This window comes from Schistocerca nitens, chromosome 3 (assembly GCF_023898315.1).
Source record: "Schistocerca nitens isolate TAMUIC-IGC-003100 chromosome 3, iqSchNite1.1, whole genome shotgun sequence".
In the NCBI taxonomy this organism is placed as follows: Eukaryota; Metazoa; Arthropoda; class Insecta; order Orthoptera; family Acrididae; genus Schistocerca; species Schistocerca nitens.
In genome coordinates this window covers 783,896,145-783,917,038 of record NC_064616.1, presented here as the reverse complement: position 1 = coordinate 783,917,038, position 20,894 = coordinate 783,896,145, and the positions used below count along the sequence as shown (strand labels likewise).

Genomic DNA, 20,894 nt, shown 5'->3' with positions numbered 1-20,894 from the left:
GCAAGATCAAGACGAATGTGGACGCAGGAGTGCCGTGGTCCCGTGGTTAGCGTAAGCAGCTGCGGACCGAGAGGTCCTTAGTTCGAGTCTTCCCTCGAGTGAGAAGTTTAGTTTTTTATATAATCAACTTTGCTCTCCAAAATTCCAGGACGTGTTCAGATTTGCTTGGACGTATGCAGGATTTGACGGTCTACACACGGAAAAATTTGAAAACGTTAAAAACATATCTTTTGACAGAGCACAGGGAAAACTGTGCGACTGTGAAACTGTTGCATTCATTTGTTGCAGTTTATGTGACAAACTCTTATGTTTTCATCACTTTTTTGGGAGTGATTATCACATCCACAAGAAAACCTAAGTCGGGCAAGGTAGAAGAATCTTTTTACCCATTCGCCAAATGTACAAGTTAGGTGGGTCGACAACATATTCCTGTCATGTGACGCACATGCCGTCACCAGTGTCGTATAGAATATATCAGACGTGTTTTCCTGTGGAGGAATCGGTTGACCTAAGAATTTGCGATCAAATGTTTTCGATTCCCATTGGAGAGGCACGTCCTTACGTCTACTAATTGCACGGTTTTGCGATGCGGTTGCAAAACACAGACACTAAACTTATTACAGTGAACAGAGACGTCAATGAACGAACGGACAGATCATAACTTAACGAAAATAAATAAAATAAACTTCTCACTCGAGTGAATCCTTGAACCAAGGACCTCTCGTTCCGCAGCTGCTCACGCTAACCACAAGCCCACAGCGCTCCCGTGCTTACACTTTCCTTGATGTTGCCTATCTTGCACATAGACTACTCAGTTTGTATATTTTGCTTATTTTTTCATAGTTCCACACAACTTCTTCCTGTTTTCTCGATTGACCTGTGTTCAGTTTTTCAAGGCCTATCCACTGTGCCAACTTATAACTAAATCTGAGAGGGGTGCGATGGGAAGGTTCCCTTGTAAGTAAAATGTTACCATTTTATTTCTGTAAGTGTACTATCAGAAATAAAGCGTAGTTCCTCAGTATTAATTGTAACTGAGACAAAAGCTTTCGCTTTTACGTAGAAAAAGTCGTTTTCTCTTATAGGCTTTAGAACGTTGTTAATAAATTATTTATTTTCTAATTTGTCTCACTGTTTTTCATAGTCATGAGGTGGGCAGCATAATTCTGTAGCATCGGAATAACTTCTGTTTCTTGGATATGTAATATATGTACAAAGAGAGATATATTGTTTCTTGTTTCTCTTGGCAATTTCGCGATTTGGCACTTAGAACCTTTTCAATTTCCACTTTTCAGTTGCTTTTCTTATCAGTTAATTGAGATGCTGACGCACGTAATTCTGAAATAATTGGCACCATGCTTTCAATTAAATAATTGTCGATACACATTTTATAAATTCATGTTCATTTATGTAAAGTGGCAAACACATAAATGCCACAAAAGACGAAGTTACGTTAAGTCACATGACGTAAGGCTGCCACTCATTCAAATAGTAGACCTCAAATTCGTGTGTTGAAAAACTTCATGCCGCCTAGTTTTGATTATAAATAGAAGACTTTGTCGATTGTTTCATTTTCTAAAACAACATCCTAAACGTGTTAAAATTCCGTGAGTTGAGATTATCAACTCCCTATCCCGACCAATTAGTTTATTTATGTGCAGAAACTCGCAGGGAAAAGAGCTATCAAAGTGCCCTTCTGCCGCCTGCAAGAACTCTCGGCGCAAGGTCGTACCGCTGCTCAACAGGTTTTATAGCCTTTCTCCCAAGGTGGTATGTCAGGCATGGTGAAAGCTACCACTCTACGATAATCGTCAGAATTCTTCGAAGTAAATCAAGAAAGAAAGTCTAAATTAACGTCATATCACACTCCACGGACGACGGAGCTCTTTTCATGGCGGCGTAAATCCCACAATAACAATATTCCTGGTCATGTTTTGTAGTCGATCATAAACGATCTCAGAGATATTCTTTCCAGTGAGATCGATAGTAAACGTGCTGTATCAGTCATCATATATACACATGTTTTAAGACATAGTGTTCAAACGACTTCGAACTCGTCTGAGAGTTACTAACGGAACTCTTACTACCTGTTGCTGTGTTTCAATATAAATCAGTTACATGAATAACGACAGCAAGGAATAACTTCGGTCAAGACCGTAGATAGCTCAGGTAAAATTCTCTGAAACTAACACTAAGATTGGTCGATTATACAATACGTAGCGTCCTTCCATCGTGATTGCAATGCGAAGAATAATCTCCAGTAATGTTAAGCTCTTAATACGCACACAGTAAACAATTAGGTAAGTGGATATGTACCTATGTTCAGAAGTTAAGCATAACCAGTAGAACAAACATGCACAATGGTTCAAGGAAATTGACTGGCACAATTCCTTCGTTATGTTTTTTTACGCTTAAGAAGTCTACTGTAAAGACTGGAATGCCGAACTACCACTATACATAATATCATTACTGCCTCCCCCATTCATTAGTGTAACGATCGAAGCATTTGTTTTTGGTACTTCACGAACAATGTCTGAAGACCTGGCCCAACTGTTGCCAGACAAGATAGTCGCAACGGTAGAACCTCTGTAGTCACAAGTCTGATCTATTCGGATCTCAGTGTAATAAAATACGTCAACTCTACGCTTCTCAAGTGTTTCGAGTTAAAGGAGCCTCTGATTAAACACCAACGTAACCTGAAGAAGTATCGTAACTCACCACAGGGACAAGTGCGGGATGGGTTCTGTGCGAGGTGGCGCTATAGTCAAGACTCCTAATCTGAAGGACTCTGCTTCGAAATCCTTTCTGATTTCGATTTTTAGTGCTCACGTTAAATCCTTTGAGGAGAATGGCACGGAGTTCCATAAAAAAAAGCAACGGTAGATTTCCTTCACTGTTATTCTGGAGAAGAATAGCGAAGAACATCTACTGTAGACCGCGTTTATATTCCGTCTCTAATATTAACGATGTCGAGGAGAAGTTAAGATAGAAATTCCTTTCCTGTGCGACAACTATCTCTCGTGTATAGAACACACTCTTTTACAGTTCCAGTTTGTAGAGGCTATATTTGATTCTCAGTACTTTAAAGGACCGAAAAGTCCGTCACAGATTTCTTTCACTTTTGCACGGCTACTGCAGGAAATTCTTGATTAAACAAACATTGTTGTTGGCATCCCATTATTTGAGATGATACTAAGCTGTGAGCCTCAGGACATTTAATACACTCCAAGACAAAAAGAAACCGGCGTACCACCGAATGGAGCGGAAATGGCTGTATGTGACTTACACGTACACACAAACAAATGATTACAATTTCAGAAAAGATGGATGATTTATTCAAGAGGAAGACTTCACAAACTCTAGCCCTTACGCAAGCAGTTACTTGGCTTGGCATTGATTGATAGAGTTGTTGCATGTCCCCCTGAGGGATATCATGCAAAATCCTGTCCAATTGGCACGTGAATTCGTCAAAGTTCCCAGCTGGTTACAGGACCCTGCCCATAATGCTCCAAACGTTCTCAGCTGGGGAGAGATCCGGCGACTTAGCTGGCCAAGGTGAGGTTTGGCAAGCTCTAAGACAAGCAGTAGAAACTCGTCGTGCAGGCGGGCAGTGTCTTGCTGAAATGTAAGCCCAGGATGGTTTGCCATGACAAACAACAAAACGGAGTGTAGAATACTGGCGACGTACCGCTGTGCTGTAAGGGTGCATTGATGAGAGTAACGTTGTCTTCAGTAATGAGTCCCGCTTCGAATTGAGCTCCGATGACCAGCGAAAACGTGTCTGGAGACGCCCCGGACAGCGGTTGGATAGAAATCTGACTGTAACCAACCATACTGCCTGACAACCAGGAGTGATTGTCTGGAGTGCCATTTATTTTCAGAACAGGACCCCTTTGGTTGCTATCGCGGTGACCTTGCAGAAAAGCTGTAACATGGTTCAAATGGCTCTGAGCACTATGGGACTTAACATTTGAGGTCATCAGTCCCCTAGAACTTAGAACTACTTAAACCTAACTAACCTAAGGACATCACACACATATCCATGCCGGAGGCAGGATTCGATCCTGCGACCGTACCGAAGCGTCTAGAACCGTTCGGCCACAGAGGCCGGCAAAGCGGTACGTCGATGATATTCTAAGTCCCGTTTCGTTGCCCTTTGTGTCAAGCCATCCTGGGTTTACATTTCAACACGATAATGCCCTTCCGCACATGGCGAGAGTTTCTGCTGATTGTTTTCGTGCTTGCAAAACCCTGCCTTGGACAGAAAGGTCGCCAGCCGCGCGCTGTGGCACCTTGCTACGGTTCGCGCTGCTCCCCCCGTCCGAGGTTCGAGTCCTCCCTCGGGCATGGGCATGTGTATTGTCGTTAGCACAAGTTAGTTTAGGTTAGACTAAGTAGTGTGTAAGCCTAGGGACCGGTGACCTCAGCAGTTTGGTCCCATAGGAACTTACCACAAATTTCCATCACTTCCAAGGTCGCCAGATCTCTACCTGAGAACGTTTAGAACATTATGGGCAGGGTCCTCGAACCAGCTCGGGGTTTTGACGATCTAACGCGGTAATTGGACAGAATTTTGGACGATATCCCTCAGGAGGACATCGAACCACTCTATCACTCAATGCCAAGCCAAATAATTGCTTTCATAGGGGCCAGAGGTCAACCAACGCGTTATTGACTAGCTCTATTTGTGAAGCTCTTTCTGTTGAACAAATCATACACTTTTTCTGCATTGTAATCATTTGTTCGTTTGTACATGTACGTCACATCTACTGATTTACGTCGCATTCGGATAAGTCTTTCGTGTTGCGCCTTTTCTTTAAGTATACGTTTCTATCGGAAATACTATTCTACCCTAGACAGGGAACAGTGGTTAAAACTTGTATAGTTGTAAGGAGCTCAGATTAAAAAGAAAGAGATGCAATCACCGGTCTTCATACAAATAAGAACACTGGAAAAAAATTAGTCACTCCCAGGCTACAACACATTAATACCAGCAACACCGCCTCTAGCCTTTATATGGGCGTCAATTTAGCGAGAAAAAGGGTCCACAAGTTTCTTCGGGTGCTCCATATTTGTCTCAAGTCATTATTTGATAAACAGATCCCATAGAACTGCCATATTGCTGGGATTTTGCTCGCTACGTTTCACCTACTGTTCCAAATAGCTCTAGCCATTTTTTATGCAATTAAGATCTGGTGGTTTAGTGGGCCAGTCTATGTGTTGTATGATGCATGAGTGTTCGTAGAACCAGGGACGTCGGCGTACAGCTCTGTGGCCACCGCTGTTGATGTCTCGGAAGGTAAGATGTTCCAAGTATACTCATCATGAAGAGGTGAAAGCAGAGCAACACCAGGTCACCGAAATGTGAAATAAATACTCTGGTTCACGTTCACGGTTGTGAACGAGTGTGCCCAATCTATGGTACAGGAAACGCTCCCAAAACATCATAGAACTACCTGTTATGTGAACTACACCCTTCACATACTATGAGGCCGGTGCTCAACGTCTTTGTCGCCTTTCAACATGTAGAAAGAGGCAAAATCGTGCCTCGCCAGACCACACTGAAAACTTAAAATCAGCTACTGCCCAGTTTCTGTGCTGTTTGGCTCACTGAAGACGTGAAGATTTATGTGCCTCTGTGAACAACTGCGTTTTGCGAGATACTCGACTCCAGGTGTCGTTGGACTAGGGCCTCCAGGTATCTGTTTTATACAAATGATTTCGCAAAATTCCCCCGGAAACTGTTTGAGATGAACCTGCAGTCACAGACAGCAGGTATTCCGATTGTCACAAACTGAGCCTCGCACTTGTCTCCGGTACCTGTCGGCTAGGATCTTATAACGACAACAGCTACTACGAAGTGTGTGGCTACGAGTGGTAGACCACTCCCTGTAGACGCGTTGGATAGTACGCGTTGACACACCACCAAATAGGGCCACTTCATTCGCAGTGAGATCATGGGCATGTCTACACACGACAGCTTCTTTTTGCTATTCTCTCACGTTTCTACGTCAACCCATCTTACTGCGCTGATTCCAATACAACTGACTCTCGCATACATACCACTTCACTACCTTGACTTCCGCCAGTGGTGGAGGGTCACATGACACTCTGGTATCAGTTCTGCACAGCATTGAGATAAACCAGATATTTTGAACAAACCCAACCCATTGGGTAGAACTGGATTTTTATGAGCTTTTGCTTTTTTCGGATTTTTTTTCGTATTGACGATTAAATTGTGCAATTTAAATTCCTATGACTAAGTTATTCAAAAAACTAACCCATTCTTACAAGTACTTTATTAGTGCCTCTTTTGTTGCCCTGCCATCAATGGATCCATTGAGAGCATCTTATCCACCCACGGGCTTGTTTGGTCAAAATTAAAAAAACAATTTAGGAGATAAAAGGTCAAAGAAATTAGTGAAGATCTATAAATTTCTGAATGCTTCCATAAGTCCGTAAATTGCACTTTACAGTCATTACGATTCTACATCAAGTCAAAGTTCTTTTCTCTGGATGGGTAAATGTTATTTCACTAAATATGATGGTTCTTCCTAATTGTGTAAGGCTAACTCTGTAACATTTTCTATGTTAATTAAATTTTCATAATTAAATATAATTGGGTTATATTGGGTTTTTTGGTGTTTTTAATTTTTTTTCTTAAACCCGCATGGATTTTTTGGGTCGAGTTAAATTACGACAATCCTGATTATACACCATCTGTAGTGACGACGTGCCCTTTTAAGGGAGTGACTAATATTTTGTCCCTTGAGCTTCTCAAAGGGTTCAGCTAAATTCGCAAAGATTAAAAATTCTGTACAACTTTTTATTATTTTTTCTTTGTAATTTTTCCGTAGAGGCAGTAAAGTGATAGAAACTGTAAAAATAATATTTTTTGCTCTTTCGATAAGTTCGTGTTTTAAATCTGATCAAGACTAATCAGAGTTGATAACACTGAGGTAGTGGATTAGCGCTACGGATCTAAATGCCTACAAGTGTCTGGGCATTTTGAAAAAAGGTGCCTAGTGGCAGGTGTAGATTGGCATAATTCTCCAGCATTTCCAAGTATGTGGTCCCGGCCAAGAAGTCTCTTCCTTTCCCTATGTTGTCAAAATCGAGTCGTTAATGTGACGTAGGTTTAGCTACCTAATTGCACGGTTGTATTAGATGGCCGCCGAGTAAGTGACGCCAGAAACCATTTCCAGAAAGATAAGTGATTTAGACAGGAATATAATTTAGTTTAACGCCGACAACAAATTAAATACGTGCATTAGTGTATCGTTTAGTCTTGCCATTAAAGGTTTGACTTTTCTTTGCGAATTTTTTCAGAAAACACGAAAAGATCGTAACTTCGCGAAGTCGCGCTTAGGCTAAAATTTTGTAAACGTGTTTGTTTATTGTTTCACGGTAATTTAACTAATTTCTCGGTAACAAATAAGTAAACTACCGTAAATAGCGTGTAACTTCATTGTTTTAATACAGATTTCAGAAAACAGCGTAACTTTATATCAGAAACTTGCGTATATACATTTGTTTATAGGCCTAATTCTCGTAACGTTTTTGGAGAATCAAAGTTAAAGTACCTCGTTTAATTGTCCTTTTTTTCATTCAATGGAGTGAAATACACTCCTGGAAATGGAAAAAAGAACACATTGACACCGGTGTGTCAGACCCACCATACTTGCTCCGGACACTGCGAGAGGGCTGTACAAGCAATGATCACACGCACGGCACAGCGGACACACCAGGAACCGCGGTGTTGGCCGTCGAATGGCGCTAGCTGCGCAGCATTTGTGCACCGCCGCCGTCAGTGTCAGCCAGTTTGCCGTGGCATACGGAGCTCCATCGCAGTCTTTAACACTGGTAGCATGCCGCGACAGCGTGGACGTGAACCGTATGTGCAGTTGATGGACTTTGAGCGAGAGCGTATAGTGGGCATGCGGGAGGCCGGGTGGACGTACCGCCGAATTGCTCAACACGTGGGGCGTGAGGTCTCCACAGTACATCGATGTTGTCGCCAGTGGTCGGCGGAAGGTGCACGTGCCCGTCGACCTGGGACCGGACCGCAGCGACGCACGGATGCACGCCAAGACCGTAGGATCCTACGCAGTGCCGTAGGGGACCGCACCGCCACTTCCCAGCAAATTAGGGACACTGTTGCTCCTGGGGTATCGGCGAGGACCATTCGCAACCGTCTCCATGAAGCTGGGCTACAGTCCCGCACACCGTTAGGCCGTCTTCCGCTCACGCCCCAACAGCGTGCAGCCCGCCTCCAGTGGTGTCGCGAGAGGCGTGAATGGAGGGACGAATGGAGACGTGTCGTCTTCAGCGATGAGAGTCGCTTCTGCCTTGGTGCCAATGATGGTCGTATGCGTGTTTGGCGCCGTGCAGGTGAGCGCCACAATCAGGACTGCATACGACCGAGGCACACAGGGCCAACACCCGGCATCATGGTGTGGGGAGCGATCTCCTACACTGGCCGTACACCACTGGTGATCGTCGAGGGGACACTGAATAGTGCACGGTACATCCAAACCGTCATCGAACCCATCGTTCTACCATTCCTAGACCGGCAAGGGAACTTGCTGTTCCAACAGGACAATGCACGTCCGCATGTATCCTGTGCCACCCAACGTGCTCTAAAAGGTGTAAGTCAACTACCCTGGCCAGCAAGATCTCCGGATCTGTCCCCCATTGAGCATGTTTGGGACTGGATGAAGCGTCGTCTCACGCGGTCTGCACGTCCAGCACGAACGCTGGTCCAACTGAGGCGCCAGGTGGAAATGGCATGGCAAGCCGTTCCACAGGACTACATCCAGCATCTCTACGATCGTCTCCATGGGAGAATAGCAGCCTGCATTGCTGCGAAAGGTGGATATACACTGTACTAGTGCCGACATTGTGCATGCTCTGTTGCCTGTGTCTATGTGCCTGTGGTTCTGTCAGTGTGATCATGTGATGTATCTGACCCCAGGAATGTGTCAATAAAGTTTCCCCTTCCTGGGACAATGAATTCACGGTGTTCTTATTTCAATTTCCAGGAGTGTATATAATAAATAGCGTGTACCTTCATTGTCTTAATACAGATCTCAGAAAAACAGCGGAATTTTAAATCAGAAACTTGCTTATATACATTTGTGAATAGGCTTAATTCTTGTAACGTCTTTTTTGATTTTCGGTAATTTAATTGATTTATTCTAGCTAAAGTATTATTTTTGCCATGAGTGAGAAGTGCCTGACTTGCCGTAGAATTGTTAGTTCCGGGGTTTGGTGTGATGGATGTAGTAGTTTTTTTCACTGGGGGGATTGCAGTGGCGTGGGTGTTGGGAAAGTGGATCAGGCTCATCAGTGGTTATGTAGGATTTGCAGCAGAGATAGGAAGATAGTGGAACAGGAGGGGAAAATTGCTGCCCTTCAGGATGAGCTAGATCAGGCTAGGGAAGATCTGGACAGGTTAAGGAGGGAGAAGGGCAAAGAGAGGTGGGAAGTGGCAACAGGTAGCAGAAGGAACAGGCCTAGAACTAAGTCTGACAGTTTTGTGGTGAATGTCAAAAATAAGTTTGACCTGTTGCTTCAGTTAGAAACTGATGAGCCTCAAGCAGAGGTAGGTGTAGACAGGACACAACAAACTTTCAATAGGAAATTGAAAAAGAATGTAGGAAAGTCATCGAAAAGGAAGAAAGTTTTGTTGTTAGGCAGTTCTCATGCCAGAGGTGTAGGCCAACTTCTGCAGGAGGAATTAGGACCACAATACCAGGTCACAAATTTTTTCAAACCAAGTGCTAGTCTGGATCAGGTGACAGAGGATTTAGGTTCACTCTGTAAAGGATTTACCAGGGAAGACACCGTGGTTATTGTGGGAGGGCCAGGGAACAGCATCGACAGAGATCCTGGGTTCAGTATAGAGTGTGACCTGGTAAAGATTGCGTCGGCATCGAGACACACCAATGTTGAATTTGTATCTGTCCTGAGAGGCCATGACCGGCCTCATTTGAACTCTTCTGTTGGGAGAGTTAATTTGGAGTTGGAACGGCTGCTTGGGTCGGGTGCGGAGGCTCATATTGGTGTGGTTCCTGATGATTATCTCAGTAGGTGGGACTATACCAGGCACGGCCTACATCTCAACAGGAAAGGGAGGGGGAAACTGGCTGGGGTAATAGCAGGAAATTTAAGGGGGGGAGGCACTGCCATGAATGGTAAAATACCAGTGGTTACAGGTGTTGGAGCAGCACCTTTTTTAGGATAGGTAAGACAGAAAGATGTCAAGTTCTACGAGAGGTCAGGATTGAAACAAATCTTCAGTTTAGGAAAGAAATTAAACAGCACAATTCTAGCACATTGGATCACCAATCACAGCTATCAATTATAAATTTTCACCAATCACCAGAAATTTTATCTACACCAAGTTGTATCTCAGTCCTAGGTAATTGCATTGATGAATTAAAGTCACCCAACCCAGTTGACATACTCTGCCTCTCTGAACACCGTGTGACCACTGGTATAGGAACTAGGCCTAAGCACAATGAGAAACTCAGACAGGAGAGTACTGCAAATGTTAGAATAAGGAAAGGTTCTCATAGAAGTATAATTAAAAATAATGTAAGTATATTTCATCAAAATATTGGGAGTTTAAAGAATAAAGTAGATGAGCTTCTGGTTTGTTTAGAAGATTTAGAAGCTGAGAATGAAATAGATATACTATGCCTGTCTGAGCATCACATTGTTACTGATATGGATAAGGTAAATGTAAGTGGATATAAGCTCTCTGCACATGTAATGAGAGAAAATATGGAGAAAGGAGGAGTTGCCATATATGTCAAAAGTTATCATTGTGCAAAAAGTATAGAAGCAAAAAAGTTTTGTGTAGAGAAACATATAGAAGCATGTGCCTGTGAGCTTAAATTAAACAAAGGCACATTTATAATTGTAACTGTATATAGGTCCCCATCAGGAAATTTTCATCTATTTCTGAAAAATTTGGACTCCTTGTTGTGCTATCTGTCAGACAGGGGGAAGCAAATTATTATTTGTGGGGACTTCAATGTAGATTCTCTGAAAGAGGGTAATAGGAAAAATGACCTTGAAGTATTACTCGGTTCTTTCAATTTGACACCCATTATTGATTTTCCTACTCGGGTGGTAAAGGATAGCAGCTCACTGATAGATAACTTCTTTACAGACCAAAATAAGTTTAACCAGAAAAATGCTCAGCCTGTTGAGAATGGTCTTTCTGATCATGGTGCACAGCTAGTTACAATATATGACATAGCTCCATTCAGCAATACTAAAAAGTCCTCCAAAGTAGTACGTTCAGTCAACGATTTAACAATTGCAAATTTCAGGGAAAGCCTACAGCAGTTAGACTGGGATGAGGTGTACCGTGAACCTGATGCCAATTTAAAATATAACTTATTTCATGACATTTTTGTAAATGCATTTGAAAACTGCTTCCCCAAGAAAATAGTTAAATACACTCTTGGAAATTGAAATAAGAACACCGTGAATTCATTGTCCCAGGAAGGGGAAACTTTATTGACACATTCCTGGGGTCAGATACATCACATGATCACACTGACAGAACCACAGGTACATAGACACAGGCAACAGAGCATGCACAATGTCGGCACTAGTACAGTGTATATCCACCTTTCGCAGCAATGCAGGCTGCTATTCTCCCATGGAGACGATCGTAGAGATGCTGGATGTAGTCCTGTGGAACGGCTTGCCATGCCATTTCCACCTGGCGCCTCAGTTGGACCAGCGTTCGTGCTGGACGTGCAGACCGCGTGAGACGACGCTTCATCCAGTCCCAAACATGCTCAATGGGGGACAGATCCGGAGATCTTGCTGGCCAGGGTAGTTGACTTACACCTTCTAGAGCACGTTGGGTGGCACGGGATACATGCGGACGTGCATTGTCCTGTTGGAACAGCAAGTTCCCTTGACGGTCTAGGAAGGGTAGAACGATGGGTTCGATGACGGTTTGGATGTACCGTGCACTATTCAGTGTCCCCTCGACGATCACCAGTGGTGTACGGCCAGTGTAGGAGATCGCTCCCCACACCATGATGCCGGGTGTTGGCCCTGTGTGCCTCGGTCGTATGCAGTCCTGATTGTGGCGCTCACCTGCACGGCGCCAAACACGCATACGACCATCATTGGCACCAAGGCAGAAGCGACTCTCATCGCTGAAGACGACACGTCTCCATTCGTCCCTCCATTCACGCCTGTCGCGACACCACTGGAGGCGGGCTGCACGATGTTGGGGCGTGAGCGGAAGACGGCCTAACGGTGTGCGGGACCGTAGCCCAGCTTCATGGAGACGGTTGCGAATGGTCCTCGCCGATACCCCAGGAGCAACAGTGTCCCTAATTTGCTGGGAAGTGGCGGTGCGGTCCCCTACGGCACTGCATAGGATCCTACGGTCTTGGCGTGCATCCGTGCGTCGCTGCGGTCCGGTCCCAGGTCGACGGGCACGTGCACCTTCCGCCGACCACTGGCGACAACATCGATGTACTGTGGAGACCTCACGCCCCACGTGTTGAGCAATTCGGCGGTACGTCCACCCGGCCTCCCGCATGCCCACTATACGCCCTCGCTCAAAGTGCGTCAACTGCACATACGGTTCACGTCCACGCTGTCGCGGCATGCTACCAGTGTTAAAGACTGCGATGGAGCTCCGTATGCCACGGCAAACTGGCTGACACTGACGGCGGCGGTGCACAAATGCTGCGCAGCTAGCGCCATTCGACGGCCAACACCGCGGTTCCTGGTGTGTCCGCTGTGCCGTGCGTGTGATCATTGCTTGTACAGCCTTCTCGCAGTGTCCGGAGCAAGTATGGTGGGTCTGACACACCGGTGTCAATGTGTTCTTTTTTCCATTTCCAGGAGTGTATACTCGTAAGAAACCTTGTAACAAACCATGGCTTACTAAGGGTATAAAAATATCTTGTAACCAGAAAAGGGAAATGTATCTGACAGCAAGAAAGAGTAGTGACCCAGAAACTATAAAAAATTATAAAAACTACTGTGTTATATTAAGAAAAGTTATTAAAAAATCCAGGAGTATGTGTATCATGTCTGAAATCAGCAACTCTGATAATAAAATTAAAACAATTTGGAATATTATTAAAAGAGAAACAGGTCAACCAAGAGCAGAGGAAGACAGTATTACCATCAAATTGAATGAAAACTTTACGAACAAAAAGTCAGAAGTTGAAAATATTTTTAATAATCATTTTCTAAATGTTGTGGATATAGTAGGATCCAGGTGTTCATTAGAAGATGCTAGGCTGTTAATGGAAGAGGCCATACCTATGCAATTTGATACAATTGAAATCTCACCCACTTCTCCCTCTGAAATTAGGAAAATAATAAACTTGCTTAAAAGCAAAAACTCACATGGAATTGATGGCATTTCCAGCAAAATACTAAAAGCTTGTTCTCAACAGATAAGTAAGATTCTCAGCCAACTGTGTAATAGCTCTCTGGAACAGGGCATTTTCCCTGATAGACTGAAATATGCTATTGTTATACCTTTGCATAAAAAGGGGGATAGATCTGATGTCAACAATTACTGTCCAATCTCCCTTCTAACAGCTTTATCCAAAATTTTTGAGAAAGTAATGTATTCAAGAGTAGCTTCACATATCTGTAAAAATGAAGTACTAACAAAATGTCAGTTTGGTTTCCAGAAAGGTTTTTCAACAGAAAATGCCATATATGCTTTCACCAGTCAAATTTTGAATGATCTGAATAAACGAACACCACCCATTGGGATTTTTTGTGATCTCTCAAAGGCTTTTGATTGTGTAAATCATGAAATTCTGCTAGACAAGCTCAAGTATTGTGGCATGAGTGGGACAGTGCACAAATGGTTTAATTCGTACCTAACTGGAAGAGTGCAGAAAGTAGAAATAAGTAGTTCTCGTAACATGCAAAGATCAGCACATTCCTCAAACTGGGGAACTATCAAGAATGGGGTTCCACAAGGGTCAGTCTTGGGTCCTTTGTTGTTCTTATTATATATTAATGACTTGCCATTCTATATTCATGAAGAGGCAAAGTTAGTTCTCTTTGCTGATGATACAAGTATAGTAATCACACCTGACAAACAAGAATTAACTGATGAAATTGTCAATACTGTCTTTCAGAAAATTACTAAGTGGTTCCTTGTAAACGGACTCTCACTGAATTTTGATAAGACACAGTACATACAGTTCCGTACAGTGAATGATATGACGCCATTAATAAATATAGACCTTAATCAGAAGCATATAGCTAAGGTAGAATATTGCAAATTTTTAGGTGTGTCCATTGATGAGAGATTAAATTCGAAGAAACACATTGATGATCTGCTGAAACGTTTGAGTTCAGCTACTTATGCAATAAGGGTCATTGCAAATTTTGGTGATAAACATCTTAGTAAATTAGCTTACTACGCCTATTTTCACTCATTGCTTTCATATGGCATCATATTTTGGGGTAATTCATCACTGAGGAATAAAGTATTTATTGCACAAAAGCGTGTAATCAGAATAATAGCTGGAGTCCACCCAAGATCATCCTGCAGACATTTATTTAAGGATCTAGGGATATTCACAGTAGCTTCTCAGTATATATACTCTCTTATGAAATTTGTTATTAACAATCAAACCCAATTCAAAAGTAATAGCAGTGTGCATAACTACAATACTAGGAGAAAGGATGATCTTCACTATTCAAGATTAAATCTAACTTTGGCACAGAAAGGGGTGAATTATACTGACACTAAAGTCTTTGGTCACTTACCAAATAGTATCAAAAGTCTGACAGATAACCAACAAGTATTTAAGAAGAAATTAAAAGAATTTCTGAATGACAACTCCTTCTACTCCATAGAGGAATTTTTAGATATAAATTAAGAAAAAAAAACAAAAAAATATTTTAAAAAATTAAAAAAATAAAAATAAAAAATAAAGAAAAACAAAAAAACACAATAAAATAAAGTTGTTATATTAACTTAAGTATGTTGTTAAATTAACCTAATTATGTCATGTATTGGAAAATTCGACTCGTTCCACATCATTACGAAATATCGTATTCATGATCCATGGAACTAGTATTAATCTAATCTAATCTAATCTAACCTCCCTCAGACGGTTCCAGTGCTGATGGTGAATGACATTTTGATCACCATAATGTGGTCATTATTTCATGGAGAGAGATCGTGAGACAGTGTTGATGGTAATCAGAGTTCCGCAGTCCCTTGGATTCTAATCTAGAAGATCAGGCTGTGTTACGTCGCTATGTTTCACTTTCTCTCTCCTCTGCCATTATGATCAACATCGCATACCTCATGCACTCATCACAACTATATATTCTAAACATCTACACTTAAGAAACTCAGTTAAGTCTATTTTATTGGAAATTGCCAGCGTGTGCAAACAAAGTAGAACCTACAAGTTTGTTTGTGTGGCCATCCTCCGGAGCAAAATATAAATACTTGTTTAGTAAATAAAACTGCTTTTTCCTGCTGCTAGTTACTTCGTTTCGCCTTCTGCTGTTCTAAGGCATCATCAGTGGGATCTATAACGATACAGTTTTGTTAGTTATAGATTATCAAACAGTTCACTTAGCGATTTTTGTAAAAAAAAATTCATTACTTACGATTTGCTGATATGCGTTTCCTCACATCTGGTCTGGAGGCCGCACTACCACTTCTATCGCTGCCATATAATCACAAACACAAGGCGAGAACACAAAGATGTGATTATATGGCAGTGATAAAAGTGGTAGCGCGACCTCCGGACCACATGTGAGGAAACGCAGATCAGAAAATTGTAAGTAATTACTTTTTTTACAAAAAATCGCGAAGTGAACTGTTAGATAATCTATAACTAACAAAACTGTATCGTTATAGATCCCACTGATGACGCCTTAGAACAGGAGAAGGCGAATTTGCGTATTCAATTTTCGTATTCAATTTAAAACCGGGAAGCAACAGCGTGTCTCAAAATACGAAATTTCAGTCACCAACTTTCTCTTTCGAATGCGAAAATATTTTGTTGAGCCCAACCTACATAGGTATGAATGATCATCAAAATAAAATAAGAGAAATCAGAGCTCGAACAGAAAGGTTTAGGTGTTCGTTTTTCCCGCGCGCTGTTCGGGAGTGGAATGGTAGAGAGGGAATATGATTGTGGTTCGACGAACCCTCTGCCAAGCACTTAAATGTGAATTGCAGAGTAGTCATGTAGATGTAGATGTAGATGTAGGGATAAATAAAGTAACTAGCAGCAGGAAAAAGCAGCTTTATTTACTAAGCAAGTAAAAATAGAACCTCTCCAGCTACGCAGCTGAACCACCTCTTCAAGTGTCGAATGCAACTCTGCCGCATGCCTGACACTTAATTACTCAATAACGGACTTTCAAGCAGCGAGTTTGCTCTTTTCTCTATTGATCTTCATTCAATTGAAAACCGGGAAGCAACAGCGTGTCTCAAAATATCATTTTGTTAGAGGGACAGTTTGCGTTTCCCCAGCATTATTTTGAAACATATTTAACATAGCACTCTCTCTTACCAGTCAAACAAGATGCATATCCTGAATATCCTGATAATTACGAAACTCAGATCTGTGTTGTTGACAAAAAAAGAAGGAAATCGTTTAAACATTTCCTTAGGAACTACTTTAAGATTTGCTAGGCCTTGGCTATGTGATGGACATTTTGCACAAGGCGGCATATATATTATAACCGACGACTGAATTATCGAAATGATTGGTTATCAAGCAGCAGGACATCTTACATCATGATCTCAGATATGGCCATGTTAAGCTCGTTCTAAGTTTTCGTATTCCAATATCGTTTCTCGGCCTGTTGTATGATCAGTACATTCACGATTCGTTCGGAACAGCCTACAGTAAATTTCACACATCATCACTGAAGTCATTTACATTTCACTACTAGCACTTAACGCGAACGCAGTATTACTTCAAGTAGATGAATTTTGTGAGATGCAACATTCCAAATAGTGCCGTAGTGGCGTTTGTGTATCAGTGAAAATGCTGTTCGTACACTATTCATTTCAAATGAAACTTTATGGCTTCAGAGACCTTTTCAAGTGATGCATATATCCAGACTGAAGCGAAAAATCGAAATTAGTACCAAGCCATTCGAACCCATGTCTCTTGCTCACTAAGGCAGATGCGCTGACCACTACGCCACCCTTGCACAATGGCATTGCACAACTGCACGGACGATCCTAGCACGCCTCCCTCCTTGTCCAAATTCCCATTCACGCCTCAGCTCACCTGGTATTCCATCAAAAACTCGAACATTCGAATGTATGCACACATAACAAATGTTTAAGATATGAAAAGCCTCTGAGACCATAGAGTTTCATTCGATTAAGATACCTATGCCCGAGTTTCAGGCAGGATCCCAGATTTCTTTCGATGCTGACGTGCTATTCCAATTCAGTTGAAGAGCCTCTGCAATGCTATTCGAGATTAGGGGAAATACCAAGTGGGCTCAGGAGTGAATGGGAATTTGGATCGAGGATGGAGGCATGCTTGAATAGTCTGTGCAATTGTGCAAAACCACTTTGCGTGATTGGCACAGTGGTCTGTTTAGTGACCAGGAAACTTGGGTTCGAATTCCGGCCTTGGTACAAATGTTCAGTCATAACTTCAGTCTGCATATATACATCACTATTAATTTCGCTTAGTTATATACTATCGGTAACTGCTGATTAAGTGAGGAAATGGAATGTAATTTATTGCAAATATTGAGTAGTACTTGTTAAATTTGGTTACGTTAACCGAATAGGTTTTGTTTTTATAGTTTTTTGTAAAATATACTCTGTTCTAAAAGACAGTGCGAGCACACATCTTTAATATCTGTGACAGGTACTATTTTGCCAGTAAGTTGAAATGAAGCCTTTATCTATAAGTTATATGCATAGTTTCTTTCTGTGCAGCTCGCAAAAAGAAAAAAAAAGAGAAACAATTCCTTTGCATTACCTATACCTCAATAGTTAAGGATCATAGGCCAGTACGAGCGAAAAAAACAGAAGTTATAAATACAACGAAAGTTCGGTGAGAACGAAGGAATTTGCTGTCAGCGACTCGAATATTCTAGACTGATAATAATTTGCTCATTTCTCATTTTCAGACACGATTGAGAATAAAACTATTCCTGACAGACGCATATTTTTTGCGTTAATAGAAAGCAAAATTAAAAAGTTTTCTAGTAAAAGTCACAGCTCCACACGTCTCGGTCAATTCAATTTTACTGGTCTATCTCTGAAATCAATTTCTGTTACCAAAACGTAAGCCTGAAAACATTCAGCTCTGCAATTACTCTGTGATGTTGATAGTCGGTATACTTCGTAATATGAGGGTTCTGATAGTATAATAACAAGAAGTACACAAATGTATCTGACACAGAACACGGGATATATTATAAAATAATACCTGAAAATAGAAAGACAAAGGGAAAGAATTTCCCAGAGACGAACGCCTGTTCACAGCTATGGACTCGACCTTTTCATGAAATAGTTGTGTATGTAGACTCACATAGATCCTCGAAGAACCTGGTGTCGTTAATCGAAAGGGTCCTGGCTTCTTCCGTAATCTTTTCCAGATCTTCTCGTGCCAGAGTCGATGCGTTCCAAAGCTGCAGTTTCTGATACAACTCGGAAAGACCCGGAGAGCCCGCTGCTTCTGAAATCAGACATTTTAATCAGTATCACGTGCACTGTCACGTGAAAAGGAAAACGATAACATAAAGCAAAACTCCTTAGAGATTCCCTCTTTGTTTCATTTATTCTATGATTCTTTGTTATTCACTTTCTGCACAACTTCTGCTTTAAGATTTTCAATCACATTGTACGCAAGGCAGCTAAGAGATGTTTTAAAACTGTAAGCAGCATTAGTACTTAAGTATCTTATAAAGCATAAAATGATACAATTTGAAAACAGTCTGTTCATATACTTTTCGTAATCTGCCTCCTCACAAAAGACAGCATCTTCGGACTGCTACAATGATTCATCTGTATATTACCTGATTGTTCATGAAATGTTATGTGGAAACATTAAGAGTCATGCGAGGAAAAGAATGGCTAAATGATGTGGCTCAGAGGAACGAAGAACAGGAAAAGTAGGAGGCATAAGAAATGATTTTACTACCAAATAGCTTTTCGGTCTCTCAGGACAAAAGGATATGTGTCATCCTGACTGATATTTCCATTTTAAATAATTATTAGTCTAAGGAAAATCGCCTCTGTAAGCAGATCGGTACGCCAGAGGCACGGCATTCCACCCAAAGGCTTCCAGATCGATTCTTGGTGTTGGAGGGATTCTCATCACCAGCATTTGGCCAGTGGAAGAGACGTGGGTGGTGGTGCCGGTCACTTATCACCAGACTGTGTGCAAATGTGTGATAAATCCTAACATCCTTCTTTGTTATTCATGAATTTAGAAAACATTTTCCTATCACATAGCATATTTTTCTCTATAGCATAAGAGCCAGAGAGCTGACTGTCCCTTCTGATTGACGGATCACTGCCAACCTTACCTACTCTCTCTGTAAGACGCTGCAGTAGATTTCAATATAACTTGAATATTGGTGTATAGTCTTGTGCTCAGGATCTGGTGTTCACCAGCTCCCCTATTCTTCTTGTCTGCCAAAATGTGCTAGCAAAAATCATCCACTTTCAGGATTCAAACCAGCCACTTCTCGTCAGTCACTAGCATTAACAATATTTCATAGCCTCAGTGAGAGTCGGGCGATTCAGCACGTATTCCGGAAAACTTTTTATCTGATGAGAGGCATTTGCATTTGCCTTTCTTAAGAACCCCACAGTTGATAGGACCATTCCTCACTAAGCTCTCACAAACTGTGAAGCTGAACAGAAATCCAAGCTATTCCCGTCACACTTTTTGTATATGCCCTGTTCAGAAGCCTACTGAGGAAATTCTTTGTAGTTGAAGAACTGTAGGATGTTATAAGTGACATCGATGGTTATAACAAGGCACGTTTGTCCAGCAAGGTAACGTGTGAAAGGATTTCTTTTCATATTCTCAAACCACACTAAACTATCCATGCAAACATGCTATTGATGGATACTAATAGCCCCCTATACGGAAAAAAAATTTGTAGATGTTAACAGTTAACTGATCGGTAGATCTCGAATGTAATTACTAGATGTAACTTACTGCCTTATTTTCTGATTCGGACGGTTGTAGTTTAATGGAAGTCATTGCATGCTTGACATGGAAATTGCCTCTGTTTTTTTGTTACAACCAGCAAGGGTACTTATTTGCGCTGTCGCACTTCTATCACATCTCAGCGCAGTACTTATTCATTTAATAGATCACAAGCCGGACGCATACGTAAGACAATATTTCCGTTTCATAATTTCTAGTCGATACTTCCGTACGAACTGAAGAAGCAGTTCACAACGACTTTAAAACATAATTTCGTTGATACAGTCACGAGCCTCTACCTGAGATAAAGGTGTGGCATTACTTACCAGTAAACCCCCGATTCTTTCAAGAATCTAACTCCTATGCATAAAATAGCTTCAAAGGTCTGATTACTTCACAAATGAGTTAACTCTTTCAAACTTGATTTTTTTTCTGGAGGTTAGAAAATTTTTCAATATGTGATAATGCTCTTAGAAGAGTTTTTAATGCTTTTAGATGCAAGATTTGTAGAGAAATATGCGCCCATTTTCAAGACATACTTTTCTCACTTGGCTTCATTTTATTGACTACATGACTAGTTACGAAATTTTCTGTATTGTAATAAATAGTAAAATGATCATGCAATAATTACCATGCAAAATAACAATATTGACTCATACAGTGGAACATAACAAACCAACCACATCCATGTTTTCTGGTGGTCAC

General features: G+C 41.6%; 1 protein-coding gene across 1 annotated transcript in view; it reads right to left on the bottom strand.

Moving 5' to 3' along the window:
* LOC126249763 (serine proteinase stubble-like) overlaps positions 1-20,894 on the bottom strand; it is a 398,895-nt gene that overhangs the window by 235,914 nt on the left and 142,087 nt on the right. The window contains exon 3 of the mRNA XM_049951453.1: positions 18,558-18,704. Coding sequence (XP_049807410.1) covers positions 18,558-18,704 — 147 coding nt within the window. The remainder of the gene's footprint in view (positions 1-18,557; positions 18,705-20,894) is intronic.